At 33.7% G+C, this 21,227-nt stretch overlaps 1 protein-coding gene across 3 annotated transcripts in view; it reads right to left on the bottom strand.

Moving 5' to 3' along the window:
• The window catches only part of kkv (hyaluronan synthase-like protein kkv), an 885,043-nt gene that overhangs the window by 131,626 nt on the left and 732,190 nt on the right, over positions 1 to 21,227 (bottom strand). For 2 of the 3 annotated variants that reach the window (XM_067759855.1, XM_067759856.1), the window contains exons 8-10: positions 9,266 to 9,466; positions 8,997 to 9,207; positions 8,627 to 8,778 (exon numbers count right to left, since the gene is read on the bottom strand). The exons of the other annotated variant lie outside the window; for it this stretch is intronic. In XM_067759855.1, the coding sequence (XP_067615956.1) occupies positions 8,627 to 8,778; positions 8,997 to 9,207; positions 9,266 to 9,466 (564 nt within the window). The remainder of the gene's footprint in view (positions 1 to 8,626; positions 8,779 to 8,996; positions 9,208 to 9,265; positions 9,467 to 21,227) is intronic. 3 annotated transcript variants of the gene reach the window in all.

Genomic DNA, 21,227 nt, shown 5'->3' with positions numbered 1-21,227 from the left:
GACCATCGAGCGAGAAACAATGGTGTTTTTGTTGTTATTTGCTTTTACATTTTTTTTGAAACTCATGCAAGCTTATGGAGACGTAAGTATATATTTATTTATTTATTTGGATTACAACAGACACAATGCGGTCGACTACTAAGATATATATTAACATAAATTAATGTTACAATTAAAAATAATTAAATACAAATGTATATATTAAATTCAACCATACATATGAAAGAAAGTACAAAATATCAGGCCAGACGTGAGAGTATTGAATTCAAAACTGATGCAGTTATACAAGTTGTTGTAGTGCGAATACTAGTTACGCAGTGCAAAATTTTTCCGGCAAAGTGGTAAATGAAAAGACACAAAGTGCCTGGACGTCCTACCAGGAACAGCAAAATTTAGTCGACTAACAAGATCAGAGGAGTCAACCTCGCCCATAATGAGCTTATGAATTAACATTACTCCGAGTAAAGTTTAAGTAAAGATTTTCTAAAGTTGGCATATTAATAAAGCGAAGCCTATTTCTATATGGTGGCAAACGCACACTTGAATCCCAGCTAAGACTACGTAGTGAAAATATAATGAATTGCTTCTGTACCGACTCAATACGCTTTTTAAAGTTTTGATGCCCTGGGCACCAGACACACGAACAATACTCTAAGATTGGTCACCAACGATGAGTAGAGGGTCTTAGTTAGATACGGATCATTAAACTCCTTAGCCCATCGCTTCACGAAACCGATTATACCCGTTGCGGGATCAATAAGAACGCCTAGATCACTTACAACAGATATACGCTCCAAAGGCGTGCTGTTTAACGTGTACGATATCAAACTTGGCTTCACTCGGTGAAATGTCTTTAGTTTACACTTCGAGCAGTTCAAAGCTAGTAAATTTGCAATACACCAGCATTGAAATGAGTCCAAGTCTGCCCGAAGAAACTTCACGCGGGAAGACTCCGAAGGCAAGTATGAGTAGCATAGTTTAACATCATCCGCATACATAAGAGTTCGGGAATGTATGGGAGTTTGTGGTAAGTCATTTACAAACACTGTAAAAAGTAACGGAAGTAGTATGTTTATGTATGTTTTGGATCATATTTTGTATGCAAAACTCGGAGCATGTCTCACCCTAAACACTCCATACTTTTGTTGCAGTCTGTCAGCAGTCTGGCCTTAGGAATGGGAACAGTTCTATATTTTTGGAACAGTCTGGGTGAGTCTGGTGGTATTAATGAGAAACTTATATATTTATCTTGACCTGAAATTTTTACCACCTCTCAAGATCATTCAACAATTTCGTTGCCTACATTTAGGCGCAAACGTTCTTCCGGTTTGTGTTTTTCACCGAGTGAAGCCAAGTTTGATATCGCATAAGTTAAACAGCACGCCTTTGGAGCGTATATCTGTTGTAAGTTATCTAGGCGTTCTTTTTGATCCAAAACTGACTTTTAATACGCATATTTCATCAATGGTAAGCAAAGCAAGGGTATAGTGGGTTTCGTGAAGCGATGGGCTAAGGAGTTTAATGATCCGTATCTGACTATGACCCTCTACACATCGTTGGTACGACCACTCTTAGAGTATTGTTCGTGTGTCTGGTGCCCAGGGTATCAAAACTTTATAAAGCGTATTGAGTCGGTACAGAAGCAATTCATTATATTTGCACTACGTTGTCTTTACTGGGATTCAAGTGTGAGTTTGCCACTATATAGAAATAGGCCTCTCCTCATTAATCTGCCAACTTTAGAAAATCGAAGAACTTTACTCGGAGTAATGTTCATTCATAAGCTCATTATGGGCGAGATTGACTTCTCTTATCTTGTTAGTCGACTAAATTTTGCTGTTCTTTCTAGAATGTCCAGGCACTTTGCGCGTTTTCATTTATCACTTTGCCGGCAAAATTTTGCCAAAATAAAATCCACTGCGTAACTGGCGTCCGCACTACAACAACTTGTATAACATTATCAGCTTTGAATGTTCGTTTTCCGCGTTGCATAATTCAATACTTTCACGTCTGGCCTGATATTTTGTACTTTCTTTCATATGTATGGTTGAATTTAATATATACATTTGTATTTAATTATTTTTAATTGTAACATTAATTTATGTTAATATATATCTTAGTAGTCGACCGCATTGTGTCTATTGTAATCCAAATAAATAAATAAATATATACTTACGTCTCCATAAGCTTGCATGAGTTTCAAAATTGTTTGTCTAATGTAAAAGCAAATAACAATAAAAACACCATTGTTTCTCGCTCGATGGTCAAAGGCAGTGAAAATTCTGCTAGTGCCTCAACGAGAAATGCTAAATTCTCACCACAACCAGCTACTGCTGCTGTTGATGGTGATATTGCTGCTGTTGGTGCTAACTCAAAAACGTCAAAGTCAAGTGTTGGTTCAAAAAAACCTAACAATGTCAATCGACCCAAGCTTGCTCATATGGATATTGATATTTCTGTTGGTACAAATACTCAAAGTTTGCTTTTGCCGTCGACAGCTAACACTACAATCGTTTCTGCTGCTAATACCACTGTCGAAGTCGCTGTTATAAATAATATGCAAACATCAGAGACAATTTACAAGTAGAGATGTTGCATGCGAGAAAAATAGTGTGAAGCAAGCTCCACAAAATTCTAGTAGGTAACTTTCACCACAGCAAAATTATCCACCTTGGGTTTTTCTGTAAATATTTTAATATTGTAACGAATTTAGGGAAACTCCGCTTATTTTACACCTTCTGCAAACGTTCGAATCGCTAAATTGTTGAATAAATAACTCCAATATTCAGTAATGCACAATGGTTTTTATTAGATTACTTTGAGAGTAGTATAATTATACTTCACAATTATACTTCACTACGCAACTGATAGGGTGTTTAAATCAAACTGATTTTTGCCTACTCAGATTTCGCTGCTTTTTTACTCTCTGTTGCCTCGTCCAGTTGTTTCTCCTAAGGTCTAGTAACTTCGCGAATTTCATGCTTGATTACCAGCCATATACGTATATGTATATTTGTAGTTTATAGTCTCTCGCATAGCCATATACGTGTGTATATGTGAGTACTACTTCGGATGATGGTATCTCTCTACTGCCTTGTATGTACATGTGTAAATGATGATTGATTTGTTTACGTACATGGCTGCTTAGTATCGGATTAGGGATGCTAGTTTGACTTAGTGATGTGAAAATTCGTCATACTGCCCTCCACCTAAGCGTGATTTTCCCGATCAGACAAATCTCTATCCCTTTTATTTCGTGGTTTCCCAATGGTTTGTATGCGGTAGATGGTATCACCGATCCTATTCACAACTTTGTACGGGCCTTCCCAACTGCACCAAAATTCGGATGGAACACCTTTCCGCCGGTGAGGGTTGCATAGCAGTACCAAATCTGCCTCCAAGAAACCTTCCGAATTATTGTCCTTGTCGTAAATGTGTTTCATCCTACTACTCATTATCCTGGACCGTCAGTATCGTTCCGACGTTACAACAATAGTGCGCTCTGGCTTGGAACCACCCTTGCATTCTTTCTGGGACATTTTTTCCTTCGTTTTAGTGCATCCATTAGGGTTTATCAATGCCAGTGTTTTTCTCGCGGGTACCTTCGGTTTTGATTTGTTTGGCCCATTCATTCCAACAGCCTTTGCCCGATTTACTTTCTTTGATTTTTTTAATACCAAGAAAAAGTGAGTTCAGATAAGTATGTGAACTACGTTTAGTAAAGATATATCTATTTTTGCTCAAGTTATCGTGTTAACGGCCGAGCGGAAGGACAGACGATCGACTGTGTATAAAAACTGGGCGTGGCTTTAACCTATTTCGTCCATTTTCACAGAAAAGAGTTATCGTCATAGAAGCTATTCCCTTACCAAATTTCACAAGGATGTGCAAATTTTTGTTCGACTTATGGCATTGAAATATTCTAGACAAATTAAATGAAAAAGGGCCACGCCTATTTTGAAATTTTCTTTTATTTTTGTATTTTGTTGCACCATATCTTTACTGGATTTGAATTTGTCATAATTTGCTTATATACTGTAAAGATAATAAATTCTTTGTTAAAATTTTACTTAAAATTTTTTTTTTAAGTGGGCGTGTTCGTCATCCGATTTTGCTAATTTTTATTAAAAACACATATAGTAATAGTAGTAACGTTCCTGCCAAATTTCATCATGATATTTTCAACGACTGCCAAATTACAGCTCGCAAAACTTTTAAATTACCTTCTTTTAAAAGTGGGCGGTGCCACGCCCATTTTCCAAAATTTTACTAATTTTCTATTCTGCGTCATAGGGTCAATCCACCTACCAAGTTTCATCGCTTTATCCGTCTTTGGTAATGAATTGTCGCACTTTTTCGGCTTTTAGATATAGAAAAAGTGGGCGTGGTTATAGTCCGATTTCTTTCATTTTAAATAGCGATCTGAGATGAGTGCCCAGGAACTTACATACCAAATTTCATTAAGATACCTCAAAATTTACTCAAGCTATCGTGTTAACGGATATACGGACGGACGGACGGACATGGCTAAATAAATTTCCTTTTTCGCCCAGATCATTTTGATATATAGAAGTCTATATCTATCTCGATTAGTTTATGCCGTTACGGGGTACTATTATGCGAACGAAATTAATATACTCTGTGAGCTTTGCTCAGGGAGGAATTCACCATACGTTTTGCCCCTGCTTCGTTTTCATCATCTGGTTTAAAAAGTCATAAGCCTAGGCATTCGCGCATTTTTAGTGATGTAAATTGCATAGCGTCAGCGCCAATGCCGATGCCAGCTCAATGGTAGCTCATTGACGCATTGACTCCAAGCGAATTTTTGACGCTGATCAGTATTGAGTGCGTAGTACATTTATTTTACTTGCGATATTGAGTGAAACGATTTTTCTGTATCAGACACGAGTTTGGTGTTATAGGAGCTGCGGGCAATGATGACACTGAGCTGATGACGGTAAGGCCGGTGGTTCAGCTTTTGAATCAGAGAAACCAGGCATGCTTAACCAACGAAACGATATCATTTCGTTACGATAATCAACGTTCACAAACGAAACAAAGTCATTTCGTTTCGTTTATTAACGTCAAAAACGTCAAATTAACGTTAATTTGACGTTCTTAACGTTAATAAACGAAACGAAATGACTTTGTTTCGTTTATTAACGTTGATTATCGTAACGAAATGATATCGTTTCGTTGGTTAAGCATGCCTGAGAGAAACCATTAATGGCCCATGTAAATTATTATGGCTTTGGCTATTATTTGGTGTGACTTTGAACCAAATAAATGCTGCGGACATAACAACCGGAGTCACTTTTGAGTTTTCTATTTTCTGCTCAAATTTTGCTGAAGAACGTTATGTTCTGCCATAAAAAGTAATAGTGCTGGACTGCAGCTCGAACACACCCTATATTGAGCAAATAAGAAACAAATAGACAAATTAGCAACCGCCCACTCACACGCACCGTGCCCGCTCGTGTCCGGATCGTTTTAAATTACCGCCCGCCCACCGTCGAGCAGTTTTTATTTATAAACATTTAATTAAATTCATTTCAATAACTTTGTTCATATTTTCAAAAGTTTAATTGTGAATGGAATATATATATATATGTATTAACATAACCCCGTGTGCACTCTTTTCACAAATAAAATGCTGTGCTAGTGATTTTTATATATGGTCCTTTCAGGGCCAAAGAGCACCAGCGATCAAAAATTAAAAGTTAAAAATCTAACAAAAAATTATTTTTGCATAAATACAAATAAAACGCGGTTTGGTACGGACACAAAACGATAAAAGTGGTTAACAAAAAAATTGTTTTGAAAAAAATTTAACTTAATAGATATCAAAAAATTGATACATACATAAAACCAGTGAAACATTACGGTGTTGAATCAAAAATTGAGAAATAAAAAAAATTTAATAAAAAAAAAAAAAATACAACACAAAAGTGAACACAAGATCTGAAATACGAAAGAAAAGAAGGAAGAAAGGGAAAATAAAATCTTGCGGAAAAATACTTAATTTATAAAAAAGTTAAAAAGAAAAAGACGATGCTTAATCAAAAAAAAAAAAAAAAAACAAAATAAATAAATAAATACATCATAAATCAAACAGTAAGGTGTACACAAGCAAATGTTGGTGTCAAAAGCGCGCTTTGTGGTGTTGTTCTATTTAAAAACTAATATAGTGTGAATTTCGTCCCCGAGAAGTGTTGAAAAAGAGATATTCCTAAAATAGAATTTAAATAATAATAAAAAAAAGATTATTTGTAGTTGCTTCGGCCGGAATTTGAACCCAGGACGTTCGATTAGAAAAGCGAATCACGCTTCCACACACCACTGCGGGTTGCTCTATACATCTGTCATTACTCAATAAAACGAGCAACAGCGTTGTCTCCAAAATTAGGTTAAATATTACTCCGAAAAGTGTAATACTGTACAATAATACATAACTTTTTCACATTGCACTATTTTGGTGCTGGAATATTACTCCGAAAAATGTTATAATCACACTTTATATTTTTGTATGCACTATTTTGGTGCTAAATTCGAAAGTGCCCCAAAATTAGTTTGAAATTTACTCCGAAAAGTCTTAGAACCACACTTTATTTTTTTGTGTGCACTATTTTGGAGCTAAATTCGAAAGTACACCAAACTAAGTTTGAATATTACTCCGAAAAGTATTAGAACAACACTCCATTTGTTTGCGTGTGTAAAGGAAAACGAAAAGTTGAAAGTAGGAAAAAAATTTAAATATTAGAAAATTTTTACACAAAAAAACATGTTAGAGTGGTGACAACAAAAAACTATTTCACAAAGAATATTTTTTTTTATTAACCACAATTAAGTTTTGTGCAAAGAAAAGAGTGGGTAAAAATTGAAAAGGAGAAAGAAAAGTTTGAGGAAACAAATTTTTAAATATTTGAAAATTTTTACAACGAAAAACGCATTAGGGTGAAGAAGGAAAGAAGCAAATTTTATTGAGAAAAAGAAAAAATTAATTGAAAAAAAGAAAAGAAAATTTTTTTGGAATTTTTTTTTTTGAAAAACACAAGGAAAAGAAAAAAAGCATCAGTTAACTTTAAAACCTATCTGCCCGATAAACAAAAAATTTATATGAAAATTTTTAAATTGACATGAGAATATATATCCCTTAATCTGAATTCATCTTCCAGTTCCCAACAAACAAGAACGAGAAAAATGTACACACAAAATTTGTTCTGATTTGAAAGATAAATCCAGCCTAAGAAAATGATATACTAATGTGTCACTTATGTATTTATCTAAAATACTCTTTTATTTTTTTCAGGAGTAGATATGTCTTTAAAAATTCATTTTTTACACTCCAATTTAAATTTTTTCCCGCAAAACCTTGGCGACGAAAGTGACGAGCATGGCGAAATGCAAATGAAAATGATTGAAATTCGGTACCAAGGATTCTGGGATGTCGCTATGATGGGCGACTACTGTTGGTTTCTCATAAGACCTAATCTAAATAAGCGTCAAAACAAGCCACATAACTTTTTCAATTATAAAATAAGATCATAGAGTTAAGACAGAATCATACTTATGTACATATGCTATTATTTGTAGAGTACTTAAGTTTTACTATATGGATATATTTATCTGAATGCTTATAACTTTTGTATTAGTTTATCGATTTTGTTGAATGAAAGCTTGTTTTTTTTTGTAATAAAACAGAGCTTAGAAAGAAGGGAAAAAATCTGCAAAAAAATAAAAAGTTTTCGAGATCCTTCCTCGCAAATTACCAATTTTTTTATATTTTTACAAAAAAAATTGAAAAAATCCGTAATGATTTTAAACTGCAGGGCCTAGCAAAAAGTGTTGTATGCATAGTTTATGGAACATTTTATTACCTTTTAAAAGCTTCAAACCGTTTTGGAATTGCTCAATTCGTTCTTGAGATATATATGATTAAGTGGACCCAATTTTTTTTGTTTTTTTGAAATAACGGTAATTCGTAAGTATCTCAAAAACGTTACCATAGAATTACAAATAGCCTTGATTTTCAGAATCAGGGAGTGATTTTACATAGGAATTTAGTAGTGGCGTCTCTGGTGCATTTTGGCTGTAAACCAGTGTAATCAGTTTATCTCAAACTACCCACTCACACGCACCGTACCCGCTTGTGCCGCATCGTTTTAAATTACCGCCCGTCCGCCGTCGCGTAGTTCTTATTTTTAAATATTTAATTAAATTCATTTCAATAACTTTGTTTATATTGTCAAAAGTTAATTGTGAATAAAATACATATATTAACAACCACGTGTGCCCTCTTTTCATAAATACAATGTCGTGCTAGTGAATTTTATAAAAGGTGTAAATATCAAGCCGAAACACAATACTGACGAACGAAGTATTTTTCTAAGCCCTAAAAGTAGAATGCATGCATATGTATATAAACTTTCTCAGGTTTACCATAATTCGAAACTATTATTTAGTTCCTTGTAATTACATTGGTAAGATATATTTAGCTGTTGTCTTTTTGTTGTTATTATGTTTGAGAAGGCAAATGGCCCCCACTATAATTAGTCGTTTGGTTGGTTTTGCGTTTCGCTGAAAATTGCTTTCTACTCCACCACCCACAAATAGATGAACATCTTACCGTTGCTGCCGCTGTAATACCGTATTCATTCTTTGCGCCTAATGTTTGCATAGCTGATTTCCGTCGCTCTGCCAAAACAGAGTTTTTACGCACTTCCAATGCTCTTATAGTTGCGGCTCGCATTGTCAAGCGGCGGGTCAATATTGGAGTGGCTGGATAAAATTAAAATTCCAAATTAACTACAGCATTACTACAGCGGAACAATACTGGTTGCGTTGAGAGAGTATTTGACTACTAGCTTTTTCATTTGATTTGACATTACAAAAACAGATTATGTGAAATGTGTATTTTTGTGTGTACATATGTATGCCGCCGCCACCTTGCATGGTTCCGCCATGAACATTTGCTTATGTATGTTTCTTTATTTTACCTGGATTATTTTCATCTGCTGTTAATTTAAGGAAGCGTTTCTTGAAGGCTACATCTAAAGTACCTATTTGCCGCCGCGGCTGTCGTGCTTTTTCCAAATTTTGAATTGTGCGACGACGGGCAATGCGATCAGGACCACTTCCAGAATCATTATCGTAGTCACCGTCTATGCCTTGTAGTCGTTGAAGATTCTTAACGATCTCTACGGCATGCTGCAAGTGTACAAAACGAATTAATTAAAGTAAAGACATTTAAAAAAAAATTCAGCACTTTATCTATGAGCGCATCCTGTGAAGTGTCCTCCGATTTTTTCTTGCAAAAGTTCAGCTCTGTGGATGCCAGAATATGCGACATTGTTCCAAACCGATGAAACAACATAGCTGTAAACTGAATGATTAAAATAAGTGCAAAGAAGAACACGAACACTAAACCGATTGGCTCCAATTGCAAATATTCTTTAGATATATGAACCTATTAGTGGAAAGTGTGATTAAATGAAGAGAAAAAGTATTGTGAGATAAATAAGAAAACAATTAAAAATTTAAGATTTATTTAAAAATTTTATAAAATTTCGCCAAGGAATCATATCAATTTTGTTCTTATGTTGAATTTGTATTTGATTTTTAATTAAGCAGTTCACAAGAGTGTCGTTATGAAGCATTAGGAATTCATACAAGTGGTGAATGTTTGAAAAAAAAAAAAAAACGTTCACAGAAGTAAATAGACTCAAGTGATCCATTAAATTGCTGTTCGATTACCTAAATCACTTGCTCAATAGTGTTAATCAAACATTTTTGAAAACGATTCGAATACTGCATTATTTACTTGTAAATTACGTATTACTTAATTCTACTTATTACTAAACTCTATTTACCTACTACTTAATCACCTAGTTATTTTTTATTTTTAGTTATGTCCAATCATTACTCCATTGTACATTATAGCAGTTCAACTGACACTTGTAAAGGGAAACGAAGAAGATAGACAGAAACGGAAGAACTGTAAAAGTTAAGCGCATAACCGTAGAGCAAAAATTATCAATTTAAGACAAATTATAAGCTTAAAATCTCGTTTCTCTTGTACAGGTAAATTAATTAAGAATATTATTGTAATTAAAATGGAACATGAATAATATAAAACACTCTTTCATAGAGAAACCCAATTAAGTTTGTATATTTTTGCTGTTTGGTGGATAGAAATTATACACACATTACAAAACGACGTTTTCGCTAATAGGATAAATATGGAGAAGCTAAGTTCGAATTTGTGGTTAAATCTAGCGAGGACGGAAAACCAAATATAATCGCCATAATCTCACTATCCACAACTGAAGATAAAACTTTTATAATACCAACAGAATTGCAGGCGACAAGTTTACACAAACAAATAATAGAAACACCTACTTATGGAAACAAAGACACTCATCAAGAAAAGTATGGATCAATATAACGGGCGAATTAGCTGGCGTTTATATGGACCGTGATGGAAATATGCAATTCAAAGATTATTTCCTAGAAGAGATCACACCTACAAACCCCACTGCAGGTAATTCAGAGGAGTCGCTTTCGAAAGCTTTAGATGGACTTAGTGAAAACAATAAAAAATGTGAACAACCTAATCTAAAGAAAGTTTCGGAAAAATTTGTATTAGAAAAATTTGCAGCTAAAATCTCAAATGCCAACCAGTGGATCAATATATTTGAAAGTGAGTGTGAGCGATTTAATATATACAAAAAAACCAGGAGAAAATTGAGATACTCAGATTGTTCATAGAAAAAACATGCTTAGATTGGTACATCTCTATGCTTATTAAATTCTCGCTAACTTCTGAATGGGATAAATGGAAATAAAACTTTTATGTTACGTATGCAAATAACGGATGGGCTTTAAGCAGATATGCAATCTTTTAGATTATATAAAACAAAGTATTTTATTAGAAATAAGAAAGTCGATTGACACAGAGACATTAATTGATCTTATTGCAGAAGGGTTGCCGAATTATGTCGCAGACAGAATAGATAGAGAAAAAGTAAATATTACAGAAGAACTTTATAGTGAGATAAGAAAACTTAAACACCTAGTAGTTGTTGATAGAAAGAACGTGCCAACTTCTTATTCGAAAGAAAAAATTGAGAAAAAGAATCCCTGTAAAATCAGTGAAAAAGAAAATAGGGTTACACGATATCATACCGAATCGGCGTGTTGGTTTAAAAACAAAGACAGTGAAAAAAGTATAAAAAGTGTTAATAATAATGAATTGGAATGGGAATTGAATAATATGGATCCAAAAAACTTGTAGTTCCACCATTGATCAAAGTTAAATTATTATTAAACGGAATCGTTGAAATATATGGGATTTACGATTCTGGTTCTAATGTGTCTTTAATAAGTTCACGTTTGCTACGCTTTAAACCGAAAAATAGCAATATCTATACTGCAAATTTAAGAACGATCAATGGTGTGAAAGAGGCCGTTGACTGTTGAAGACATGATCCAATTTTCGGACTAAGTCCGCCCCGCTCCGTCTGGCAACACCCGGCCAGTGCGGCCAAGCGCAAGTGCAGCTCAGCTGTGCTTGCCGACCACCACCGCGCATAAGCTAATTCAGTTTATTTACAACTACCAGCCTTTACGCTTCGCCCGAATCGCAATCGTTCGCCGTATTGTTTACCGCCCGCCCGCCGTCGCGCAATTTTATTATTTTAAATCAATTTTTTATTCCTATATACGTATTGAACAAAATAACGAAAATAATAGTTCAACATTAAATTCCCGCGTTACATTTTTTCTTTGGATAGTGCACAGTGCTGTGTTAGTGCAGATTTATATGGGGTATTCCATCCCATTTCGACCAATTTTGAAACCGACCCCTTTAGAATTGGTGGAAAGTTTTTCTTCTTTTTCTAGCTTACCAAAGACGTTTTTCAGAATTTTTTCAAATTTTTTCATCCAACTCAAAAAAAGATATGAATTTTTAAAAAAACACCGTTTTTGTTTTCAAAATGCTATAACTTTTTCAAAAATTGACCGTTTGGGATCATTTTTTTTTAATATGTTTTTAAATGTAATTTTCGGAAAAAATACAAAAAAAATTTTAAAGTTTTTTTTTCAATTAAATACAAAAAAAATCTCGGCCCACTCCGGGATTAGTGGGGATGATTGCAGAATTGATTGAACTTTTTTATGACAAAAAAAGGGCGAAATTCGAAAAATCTCGAAAAACTGAAAAATTACAAAAAAAAAGAACTTTAAAAATAATTTTTGAGCTTGCAAAAAAAAAATCGATTTTTCGACCAAAATTCTTCTAAATCTCCATAAAAAATTTTTTTTCAAAAAACTGCATTTACCAATTTTGCATTTGCCAATTGAAACGAAAACAAAAATACATAAAAAATGATTTGGAGCCTTGAAAATGAAAAAATGCATAAAAATCGAAAAAATCGTTGAAATTTTGCATGGTCAAAAATTATTTTTTGGGTATGCGTAGTGGAACTTTTTTTCCTGAGTCCAAATCCTATCGAAAAATCGATGGCGCGATATAGGTTAATAAATCGACCCAGTCTGATATACATGGTCCTTTGGTGCTAAAAAGGCAACCAGCGACCCAAAAACAAAAAACAAAAAAAAAAAAATATATATATATAATGCGCGCTCGGTACGGCGACAATAAAAGAGCTTAAGTAAATAAACAAAATTGTTAAAAAAAAATTTACAAAAAAGAGTGCACATACATAAATACATAAAGAACGAAAACACGTTAAAGAAAAAACAAAACGCAATTAAAACTTCTTAACAAAAAATAAAGTTTTATGCACAAAAAAAAAAAAACATTAAGGTGTGAAACAAATAAATAAATAAATAGAGAAATCAAAAAAATTTATAAAAAAAAAATAAAATATAAAAAATTGTTTTACATACAACTACAACACAAATGTGAACATGGAATATTTAATTTATAAAAAATGAAAGTGTCAGAATAAAAAACAAAAAGAAAAATACATAAATACATACATAGATACACGTATGTATATGATATATTAGAATAAATATCACCAAGTTTAACGTTTTTTTATTGGAAATTAAGGGAGAAATTGCCAAAAATCTTTCTATCTGAACGATCGGTTGTATGGGATATATACTATATATAGCTCCGAGCAAAGTGATTTTTTCAGAAAATCTTCTATGATATATTAAAATATATATCACCGAGTTTAACTTTTATACTTTATAAATGAAGGGAGAAATGGCCAAACATTTTTCTATCTGAACGATCGGTTGTATGGGATATAACTATATATAGCTCCGATCAAAGTGATTTTTTCAGGATATGTTCTATGGTATATGAGAATATATATTACCGAGTTTCACGTTTATACTTTCTAAATTGCGGCAGGAATGACCAAATCGTCTTATCTGAACGATCGGTTGTATGGGAAATATATGTTATAGTGGTCCGATCCTACCGGATGAGACAAATGTCTAATATAATACAAAAATACATCCTTGTGCCCAATTTTATTGAGATATCTAAAAATTTGAGGGACTAGTTTGCGTTCAAACAGACAGACGGACGGACCGACAGACGGACATGGCTATATCAACTCAGTTCGTCGCCCTGATCAATTCGGTATACTTAACGGTGAGTATATCTTCTGTATTTCTCAACGTTACAAACATCGAACCAAAGTTAATATACCATTTCATGTTTATGAAAGGTATAAAAGCAAAGCATGGGTAGGGTGGTGACAAAAAAAAAAAAAAATTATTTTACAAAGAATCAAAAAAAATTTTTAACCACAAATTAAGTTTTGTACAAACAAAATAAAACATATTAAAAATATATAAGTGCACAATAGAAAAAAGAAAATTTTTTGAGATAAAGCCTAAAAAAACGTGCTAGATTTCAAAAAAAAAAAAAAAAAAAAAAAAAAATACAAAAAGAAGAGCAAGAAAAGTTGCGAAAAACGGGAAAACTCAAATAAAAGGAGAAAGGTTTTTGGAAACAAAACAAAAATTAAAAAAGAAAACAATTTTATTTGGAAAACCCCAATTGAAAAACAAACAAACAACCATACATCAAAACGGCATCAACATTACAACACAACAAGGAAAGCATCAAAACGTAACGACAAAGGCTAAAAGACAACACAAACAACCCACAAGTAACACAAATAAAAACAAAGAAAATGTCAGAGTAAGTAATCTTGTTTCCCAATATATATACCCCCATATATATATTCCCTCCGTCTAAAGTACGGACCACAAATCTAAAAACCCCTCCGATCTAAATATCCGGACCCTCGTATGTAACCAATATCCTAAAACCGAAACGGCAAACATTTCATTTTCTTACCCACTGGTACCAAAATATACAATCACGTAAAAAACCCCTTAACCCCTAAAGAACCCTCGAAAGAAAACCCGAATTAAGAGACAAATATTTTGAAGTCCTTAATGAATATTTAACCATGGATCACATGGAACCCGCCTCCCAACAAGGGATAATTAAAGATAGTAAATATCTATCATTTTATTTACCCCATCATGCTGTCATAAAACCCGACAGCGAAACCACAAAAGTGCGAGTCGTCTTAAAACGCATCAAAAATGTCACATTCTGGCAACTCGTTGAACGGCGTGCTTTATACAGGCTCCATTGTAGCATTCACTCATTATGTTATTCATTCATTTGTACAAAAATATATTTCAACCCGTTTTGGAATGTCTTAAAATATATTGACTCTGACATACATATTCATACAGTTGTACATACGTATATTTTCGCTCGCTTTGGTACGGCATGAGATTCTATTGACACATTCATTCATTTGTACAAACATATATTTTGTACACCGTGCATCATATGGTAACCTGGGCCTTGGTATGCCACTGTTTAGACCTTGCCCGCGACAAGCCTTTCCCTGTAGACAAATTATTAACATGATTCATTTATGCTTGCGTTGACATTCCACAGCCAATTTTAATTATGCTTAGAATGTAGTTCCCAGGGAACTGAATTGAATGTATATGTGTGTTATACTTAGTTTATAAGTATTAGTGTAAGTAAGTATTTTAGCTCATAGAAATTTTGTATAAAAGAAAACAACTTTTGAATAAAGGGGAGAATTCAGCCTGCTGCCGTTTCAATTGGTAGTAAACTCTATCTGGTGCCGCTAACTGGGCACTGCAACCTATATTTCGATTTTCTCTTATCCGCAAACATTACATGGCGATCCTGCCATTTCCTTATTATCCTTTAGAACTGCTGAATTAAGTAGGCAGCTTCCCTCGTCTGCTGCTTGAAATATAGGCAGACTTATGTAAATTTTTTTGGAAAAAAAGGATCCTGCAAAATTTGAAACAGGACAAAATATCAAAATTACGGCGATATAACAAAAAAAAAAAAAATTTCGAGGAATTACCGATAAAGAGACACACATCAAGAAGATAGCAGATTATTATGAACACATGACCTTGGGATGCAGACACACATCAAGAAGACATGGAATAGACCTTAGGCTGCAAACACACATCAAGAAGACAAACGGAGATAGCAGATTATGTATGTAATTATTTAGGTAGTTTATTTTAAAAGCATTTGGCAACCCAGTTTACGGGCAAAAAGTAGATTTTTGATAATAAAATTAAGAATTCTTTTTTCTTCTCACACTAACTTTTTCAACGAACGAAATCAATAATCAAAAAGAATTTGACACATTATTCATAAATAAAAAAAATTGTTGTAAATCAATTGAGGAAGAAGTAAATAAATTAGAAAAACAAAAAGAAGCAGAAATAATTAAACAAGACCCTAAGGCAATTAGCATAGAAGAATATAGGCGTAGAATAAAACAACAAAAAATCGAGGAACCAAAGATTCCGAAACCCACTAAAAATAAAAGAAAAAGAGGAGGAAAAAATTTAACATAAGAAAGGCTGTAGCCATATTGTATGAAGAATTTAATTTGACAACAAACACAGAGGAAAGGATACGTCTAAAAAATAAAATTTGGGAATTAAAAGAAGTATAAAAGAATTTTTTTTTAAAGGAAACATTTTTTAAATTATAATGCCGAACAAAAACCCAATCACTACGCTCGAGAATAAAATAGAAAAAAAGATTTAGAAAAGGAGTTACAATGGCTAAAAGCTTTTGGAAAGATATTGGTATGACTAGGGAACCAAATATGGAGGATGTCATTAATCCTACTACTAGAATCGAGGAAACCAGACGCATGCTGATAATGTTTAACCTTACAGAACATGAATAAATATATAAAAAAAAAAAATTTAACAATTATTATTTCAAAATGGGAGGCAAAGAATCCAAAGTAGAAGAACCAAATGGAAACGTAATTAATTCCATTCAAGTAATTGACCATAGTGAGGCATTAGACTTTATCAAAATCTTGTTGATAATTTTGACGGTCTGCACTTGCGTCAACTTATTTCTAAAATTATACTCAACTCAATAAATTTTTAAAGAAAAAATACATGAGCCGAGCAGATGATCTAGACAAAATGTAAACCCAAAAAAAAAATATATTTTTTACCTCCATGGGCAAATGGGAAACTATTCTCAACACACTACAGGAAGAAAAAATTGTAGCAGAAAAAGCTTATAAGGGTATTAATAAAAATATAAGCATACAAAGAATAACCATTTTAAAACACCTCACGACGATATTGCAGTCATTGAATAATATAGGCAAAGCTATACAAGAAGTGAATAGCAAATTAACTGCCAGCCATCAACTAGAAGCACAACAAATTTTTTCCGATGTTAGAGATAAATTAGTATCCTCATTAGTATACTATCGAATGCTGAGTAAAACTACAACGTTGTTGAGTGCTCGACGGGTACATTTATAATGTCTTTTGCAAAAGTTTTCTTGTTCCGCTGAAGCGGTGATACATATTAGCCGTGTTTTTTAACACGCGTATATCCGTTTACGCTTAAACTTTATATTGACTGCTAAGAGACAAACTATAAATACACCTCTGAAATTGCTGCGCATAAATTTTGTCCTACTAAATTTCAATACGCATTATACTCAGATGTAACTGAAATATGTGTCTTTGTTTCACCCTGTACACTAATTCTATGTATTATATGTGTGTCCACAATTCATCGCAACTGATTCAGCTATATGTTATACCCTATGGCCATCAGAGCGTTGCGTCTCCGCTTTTCGGTACACCCTGTTGCTGTAGCTAGTTGTTTTACCACAGCCGCTAGATGGGTCTCCTAAGCATTATCTAAGCGAAGATAGGCGTTTTTTAACACGCGTATATCCGTTTACGCTTAAACTTTATATTGACTGCTAAGAGACAAACTATAAATACACCTCTGAAATTGCTGCGCATAAATTTTGTCCTACTAAATTTCAATACGCATTATACTCAGATGTAACTGAAATATGTGTCTTTGTTTCACCCTGTACACTAATTCTATGTATTATATGTGTGTCCACAATTCATCGCAACTGATTCAGCTATATGTTATACCCTATGGCCATCAGAGCGTTGCGTCTCCGCTTTTCGGTACACCCTGTTGCTGTAGCTAGTTGTTTTACCACAGCCGCTAGATGGGTCTCCTAAGCATTATCTAAGCGAAGATAGGCGTTTTTTAACACGCGCAAACGAGACGTATACGCGCGTGTTAAAAAACACGGCTATTTTGTCTTATCTTTATTTAAATTTTATGGTGTGTGTATGTTTTTATATGTATAAATGCTTATCTGTGTATGACAACTCACGATTTACATATTTAGAACGAACTCAAGCTTGGAAATACGAACACTTGTTTACATTCTTGTTTATTCGTACGTATGCATATATATATATATATGTACATGTGTGATCTATATTTTACGCAGTAGAGCTAAGCGATTTATGTAAGTATATGTACGTGGGACCGAGACGCATATGTGCAAATACATAAACAAGGGTTGTTTAAAATGATATTTACGTACTAATGCGACGAGGTTTGCGCAAACAGACTAGACGCGAGCCGAATTGGACGATGCAAAAATCTGACGCCAACGTATATATATAAGGAACATTGTGAATTACGAATGCAGTATATGACACTATATACTAACGGGAATAAGAATGTACGCCAATAGAGATAGCATAAACCAACTTGACTGATGCAACAATCTGAGACGCCTACATATACATATGTATACTGAATACATTACTGACAAGTACATACTAAAACGATTATGAATATGCGCGAACAAACATGGCACGAGCCAAATTGGATGTTGCATATATTTATTACGCTACCATATATATATAAAGAGTGCTGCGCGTTACGAATACAGCATACACTGCTATATTAAGTAGATATAACACTGAGGCATTAGTCCCAACGTCATTTGAAGGTGAGATAGAAATTGATTTTGCTAGCTTATTACCTGAAACTCAACCAACTTGGGAAACCCCAAAAATTGAAATTTTTAATAAAACCTTACAAACTGAAAGCAACAAAATTTCGCAAACAATAGTCGAATTTTTAAAGACTGCTTTATCAGTTTTGCCAGAATTCGATGGTAAACCTGAAAACTTGAATAGCTTTTTGTATGCTTTGGATATCTTAGAACAAATTAAGGATACCCATGGAGCTGTAGCGGTTTCGATGATAAAAACCAAGCTGAAAGGAACAGCCAGAAACCTAATAAGCACTGAAAGCTCAATTGAGGCAATAAAACAAAAATTAAAAACAGCATTTAAGGGTGAATCAGGTGATCAACAAAATTCCAATTTCCGAGGTAACTTCCGCAGGAGCTACCAAAACAATAATTATAGAGGAAATTATAAATGTTCTTTCAATACCTATAACAATAATAATAATAACAGACAAAATAACCAAAGATCTGGTCGAAATTTCGGATCGCGAAGAAATACCCGTAATAACACCAGAAATGTCCGAAATGTTACACAGCAGGAAAACCAACAAACTCCACCTCAATAAACAAAAAATTATATATTTTCAATTTACACCTTAATAGCTACATATCTTCCAAAACAACTCTCAATGATTCCATATCAACCCTCCTAATCGATACGGGAGCGGATGTTTTAATAATAAAAAAGGGTCAAAGTGACAGTAATGTCACGATAAAGAATTCTCAAAAAACAGATGTAAGAGGAATTGGTCAAGGGATAACAAGCACTATTGGCACGGTTAAGGCGGACTTAAAAGATGATTACCTACTAATTATACACAAATTTCACGTAGTAGAAGACAATTTCCCAATCCCATGCGATGGAATATTGGGATTAAATTTCATTAAAAAATATAATTGCATTTTAGATTATCAAACAGAAGGTGACACTCTAATACTAATACCATATGACTACCCAGAAAACATAATAATTCAGATGACTAACAAACCAAGAATTAATAGTATTTCAATTCCCGCATGATCAGAAGTAGTTCGACAAATTCACATAGAAAATAACAATTCAGATTTACTAATTCCACAACAAGAATTGTCTGAAGGTATTTTTATTGCAAACACACTAGCAAATTCACAACAAACATTCCTTAGAATTATAAACACAACAGATAAAAATGCAACACTTCAAGATTTTAATATACGTACAGAAAATTTGAATGATTACACAATAGTTAAAAATGAAAACTCGAAAATGAGGCCAACAATAAGGAAAAATTAGAAAGATTAAATAAAAATGGCGGCCACCGTGGTGTGATGGTAGCGTGCTCCGCCTACCACACCGTATGCCCTGGGTTCAAACCCCGGGCAAAGCAACATCATAATTTTAGAAATAAGGTTTTTCAATTAGAAGAAAATTTGTCTAAGCGTGGTCGCCCCTCGGCAGTGTCTGGCAAGCGCTCCGAGTGTATTTCTGCCATTAAAAGCTCTCAGTGAAAACTCACCTGCCTTGCAGATGCCGTTCGGAGTCGGCATAAAATATGTAGGTCCCGTACGGCCAATTTGTAGGGAAAATCAAGAGGAGCACGACGCAAATTGGAAGAGAAGCCCGGCCTTAGATCTCTTCGGAGGTTATCGCGCCTTACATTTATTTTTTATTTATAAATAAAAATTTTCCAAAATTTGCAAATAAACACTTAATGCATTATGTGCGGAATTCATTGAAATTTTTTCATTGGAAACAGAACCAATTACCGCTAATAATTTTTACAAACAAAAACTTCATATGAAAAGGGGGACTCATGTAACCGTATAAATGCCTTATAAAGTGTGTAAACGTATAAATTTATCTAGTGCGTAAACGAGCTGTCAAATTTTGTACGAAAAATCATTTACACAATTTGTATAAAGTTACGCGCACATTTCATTGTGTAAACGCGGTAAACTCAAAGGAATGCAACCTTGCAGACATTACAGCAGGCATTTTCATCAGAAATCTCCAACATCAGCAAGTAAATGCATTTTAGTTTTGATTTTTCACTTAGTCTTGGCATTTTTTAATTTGTATAACAATCAAAAAAATTTTGTTCGGCAGTAATACAGCTGATAAACAATCAAGTTTATCAAGAGTATTATTAGGTGCGTTCATATAACAGCGTGTGTAAATGGATATAATTTTACACCTTATAAGTTTATATGCTTTCATGAGTCCCCCTAAAGACAATAACCCAGTCTACGTAAAAAATTATAGAATACCAGAAGTTCATAAGAGTGGAATTAATAAACTAGTAAACAAATTAGTTAAAGATGACATAATAGAACCTTCAGTTTCAGAATTCAATAGTCCAATTTTATTAGTACCGCAAAAATTACTACCGAATAAACAAGAAAAAAGATGGAGAATGGTTGTAGATTACAGACAAGTGAATACAAAATTTACCGCAGATAAATTCCCTTTACCAAGAATTGATGACATACTAGATCAGTTAGGAAGAGCTAAATATTTTTCATGCTTAGATTTAATGTCTGGATTTCACCAGATTCAACTCAGCGAACAGTCAAGAGATATCGCATCCTTTACAGCAGATAATGGTAGGTACTTATCGTTTTTAAAGACTACCGTATGGCCCTAAAGTAGCAACGAACTCATTCCAAAGAATGATGACATTAGCATTTGCAGGTTTAAAACCTTCACAAGCATTCCTATATATGGAAAAAACTTTTGCAAAATGGGTGTGACATCTATCATATTAAGTAGAAGAAAATGAAAAAGTTCTGCAGGACGAAATCAAAAGCCCTTGGAATCTTGGCAGGAATACCACCTTTATG

The sequence above is a fragment of the Eurosta solidaginis genome, chromosome 1 (genome assembly GCF_040869045.1).
Source record: "Eurosta solidaginis isolate ZX-2024a chromosome 1, ASM4086904v1, whole genome shotgun sequence".
NCBI classification, from domain to species: Eukaryota; Metazoa; Arthropoda; class Insecta; order Diptera; family Tephritidae; genus Eurosta; species Eurosta solidaginis.
The sequence above is the reverse complement of the archived record's forward strand: the minus strand, read 5'-3'. Positions and strand labels throughout refer to the sequence as shown.